Source organism: Aptenodytes patagonicus, chromosome 17, assembly GCF_965638725.1.
Source record: "Aptenodytes patagonicus chromosome 17, bAptPat1.pri.cur, whole genome shotgun sequence".
In the NCBI taxonomy this organism is placed as follows: domain Eukaryota; kingdom Metazoa; phylum Chordata; class Aves; order Sphenisciformes; family Spheniscidae; genus Aptenodytes; species Aptenodytes patagonicus.
In genome coordinates, this window is record NC_134965.1 from 13,081,294 (window position 1) to 13,084,605 (window position 3,312).

The 3,312-nt window shown below is 53.3% G+C and overlaps 1 protein-coding gene across 1 annotated transcript; it reads right to left on the reverse strand.

Annotated features, from left to right (window-relative positions):
- Positions 1-201: 201 nt before the first annotated feature.
- On the reverse strand, positions 202-2,188 carry LOC143168481 (tapasin-related protein-like). Its single transcript, XM_076354921.1, has 4 exons — positions 1,774-2,188; positions 1,296-1,622; positions 343-511; positions 202-217 (listed from the first exon to the last, which is right to left on the reverse strand). Exons 1-4 carry the CDS (start codon positions 2,186-2,188, stop codon positions 202-204), a joined length of 927 nt encoding a protein of 308 aa, XP_076211036.1.
- Positions 2,189-3,312: the final 1,124 nt, after the last annotated feature.

Consider the following 3,312-nt stretch of genomic DNA (forward strand, 5'->3'; position numbering starts at 1 on the left):
TTCCACCCTCCCTTCCAGATTTGGCACTCAGCACTTTTTGTGTGCTCTTTAGACGAGCTCTGCTCCTTACCTGGCTGGCACTGGAGGTCCCATCTCTAGTAAGGTTTGGGCTGGAGGGTAAAACAGCAATGAATTAGTGAAGAGTAAAATGGAAAGCACCGAATTTCAGGTAGAAAATGGAAAACAAAAAACACACCTTCCTTAGCAGCACTCCTCACTAGGGCAGGGAAAAAGGGAAAAAAAGAGATTGTGACTAAAAGAGGACCAAGCACGGCTTCCACTTCCCAGCACTGGCAACCCAGTTTGGAGACATGGGTCCTGGGGAGAGCCTCGGCCACCCACCGTGGGGACGGCTGGCACAGCAGTGCCACCACCAGCAGACTCCTTCCCTCCCCACAGCCTGGATTTGGTAGCCTGGAGGTTATTTTACCTTTGTGATGGTAGCAAAGGGTGCCCGCGAGGCACACGGCGAGGCTGAGGCGGAGCAGCAGCCAGGCGGTGGAGGTAGCTTCTGCCCATGAACAAAAGGAAGAAGAATGGCAGAGACACGTGACGGCTGCGGTGCCTTACCCCGGCCACGCTGCCTTACCCCGGCCACGCTGCCATCGCGCGCAGGGGATGGGGATGGCAGCAGCAGCTGGTATAGGTCGACTGCAGGGGATCGGAGTGAGAATGAGTCCCAGCAGGCAGGTGGTGATCCTGCAACCGCAATCAGGCTGCAGGGTATTTTATTGGAGTCCAATGATCCCACTGAATTAAAGGCCAAATTTAGATTTACCCCAAATACCCTGGGATGAGGTTTCTACTGACTGATATTTGGTCTGAAATGATGTCCTCATTCAATCCGCTCTGCAAAGATTATCTCCTGTGTTGCCCAAGACAAAAAAAAACCCCTCACATTTCAAAGCTGTTTTCGAGGAAGTTCTTTATGTTTTGCTAAGGGCATCTGGTAGATGCTTCAAAAGAGACATGGCTCTTGCTTATGAAGAAGACTGTTAATTATGGGCCAGAACTGGCCAGGAACTGACTTCCCTGAGAAATGGACATTTTGGTAAAAAAAAGTGGTCTGTCTCATTTATTTAATTTTGAATCAAGGAGTCAATTTTGTTGTTTTTCATCAAGACGGCAGAAAGTCTGATGAAAAAGAATATTTTGTTGGATTTTTTTTTTTTTTTTTGAGAAGAGCAGTGGAAGGGAAGACTGAGAAGGGGGAAAAATTGGTAGAAAATCCCCCCCCCCAGCAATCCCACAGGGTCAAGCGTGCGGGGGACAATGTCCCCAGGCAAGCAGCGTACCTCTCACCTCCACAGTCACGCTTCTCCTGACGGGGGACTGCAGGCACGGGTGGTCTACCCAGCATGTGCACTTATGGCCATCATCCTTCAGGGACGCCGTGAGCAGAAAGTATCTGGAGGAGCTGTAGGTGCCATTGCCGCTCTGCCAGTGGCTGCTCGAGAGAACATTCTTCATGACATCGGGGACCTTCCAGGTGTCCTTCGGCTCCCAGAGCCACTGAGCCTGGTTGTCGTGTGGGTAGTAGTGCCCGATATTGCAGACCAGCTTGTGCTGCTCTCCTTCCAACAGGGACAGGGAGTTAACGTTGATGGTCGCTGTGGGTTTTTCTGGTGAGTGAAAATTTATTACACTGCTAAGTCTCTCAGCTTCTAAATTCTGTCTCCATCATTAAACAAAACCAAATACAGTTTTGTGTGCTACGTGCCTGAGCGCTTCCCGTCAGTCTTAAAAAAAAAAATCCCAAGCCCATGCTATTACCTTCTCTTTGCAGCTGGATTGTCTGTTCCCCAGTAAGAGGAGCCACTGACGCCAAGCAAGAGTAGGCTCCTTCATCTCCCATTTCCATACTTCTGAGTAACGGAGAAGCGTTTCCCTTGGGGATTTCCTCCAGGACCATCTCAGGCCGGCGAGCCACGCGTTCCACCTGCTTGATGGATCCACTGTAAGCAAACAGGCGTTTTCCGTGCCCCCCTTTCTGGCCCGACACCCGCTGGGCTGTCACGTCTACCCGGTGGTCCGTGGGGAGGGCACAGCCCGGGCAGACGCCCCCGGCCGGGGCCGAGCGGCGGCGGGCGGGCGCTGCGCGCTGCTGGAGGGGCAAGGCCGGGGTGAGGGGCTGGGGCTTGGGGCGGCGGTGCCAAGGGGGGCAGCACCCGTGGGGACCAGCTGCCATCTAGTGACCCGAATCTGTACTGCAGATGCTGGGCGGGCTGACCCTCTTCAAGGCTAACGGTGGGGGCAGTTCCCAACCCGCCTGTGACTTAGTCAAGGTCAAGGGGCCAGCCTGTACCCCGCCTCACGGCTTGCGGGCCACAAGATCTCCCCGTTTTGTGCGCAGCCACGGGACAGGACAAGTTTGGATGCGGGGCTGTGTTAGTCAGGAAGGTCACACTCCAATACCGCCCAAGAGGCATTTTTATAACTCTTTTCTTCTGCCCCTGAGCCACTGCCGTGTTATGCTTTGTTCTTGCCTCATTTTATGTGGCAGAATAAGAGATGTAATAACGTCTCCATAACTCTTATTGCAATAGAAGGTTTAACGAAGCAGCATTTCCTTCCCACCACGCTGACTGTTGCTTTGGAAATCACTGCAAACCTAAAAGCTGCGAGGGAGTGTGCACAGGGGACTACGTGTGACCTCAACACTGGGAAGTGCTAAAGAGCATCCAAACACTTTGGGTGGCAAATGGAAGTCAGCTGAGTGGCCCAATTAACCTGCTGGGGAGGCTATGAAAGGCAGCTGGGTGGCAGTAGTAGGGTTAGGCAGGCTGCCTGCAAGAGGGTGCTAGGAAGGGCTGTCCCTTTCTTGGCTTCCAGGCTCAGTTTCTGCCACGTTTTATCTGCTTGGGTGTAGTGAGGCTCTATAGTCTCAGTAAAGTGCTCCTGACATGGTAAGTAATCAATTTAAATCCCCCCCCCCTTTTTTTTTTTTTTTTACAAGGGTTGGGGGAAAGGCTGATGTGGGCCAAGGGGAGTGGGAGAATCTGAGAAGCTTGGTATGTAAGCAGGGGGCTTGTACGTGCTAGCGATGGGCTCTGTAGCTCCCTGCAGCAACGCACGGTGCTGAGCACTGCCACTGCCTGCTCTGGCAGCTGCCTGCTCCTGTGTCACTGAACCCTGCCAGAGTCCTGCTGGGGAGACTGCACGGGGATGGGACTGTGAGTCTGTGCTGGGAGCCACCTTGCAGCAGCAGCCCAGCCGCCATGTCATGGGCTGCTTGACCTCAGAGTCTTCCTCCTGCTGTTTTTTAAGCGCTGCAGCTGCGTATCTCTTGATCAGGTAACACTAGGTCCTGGG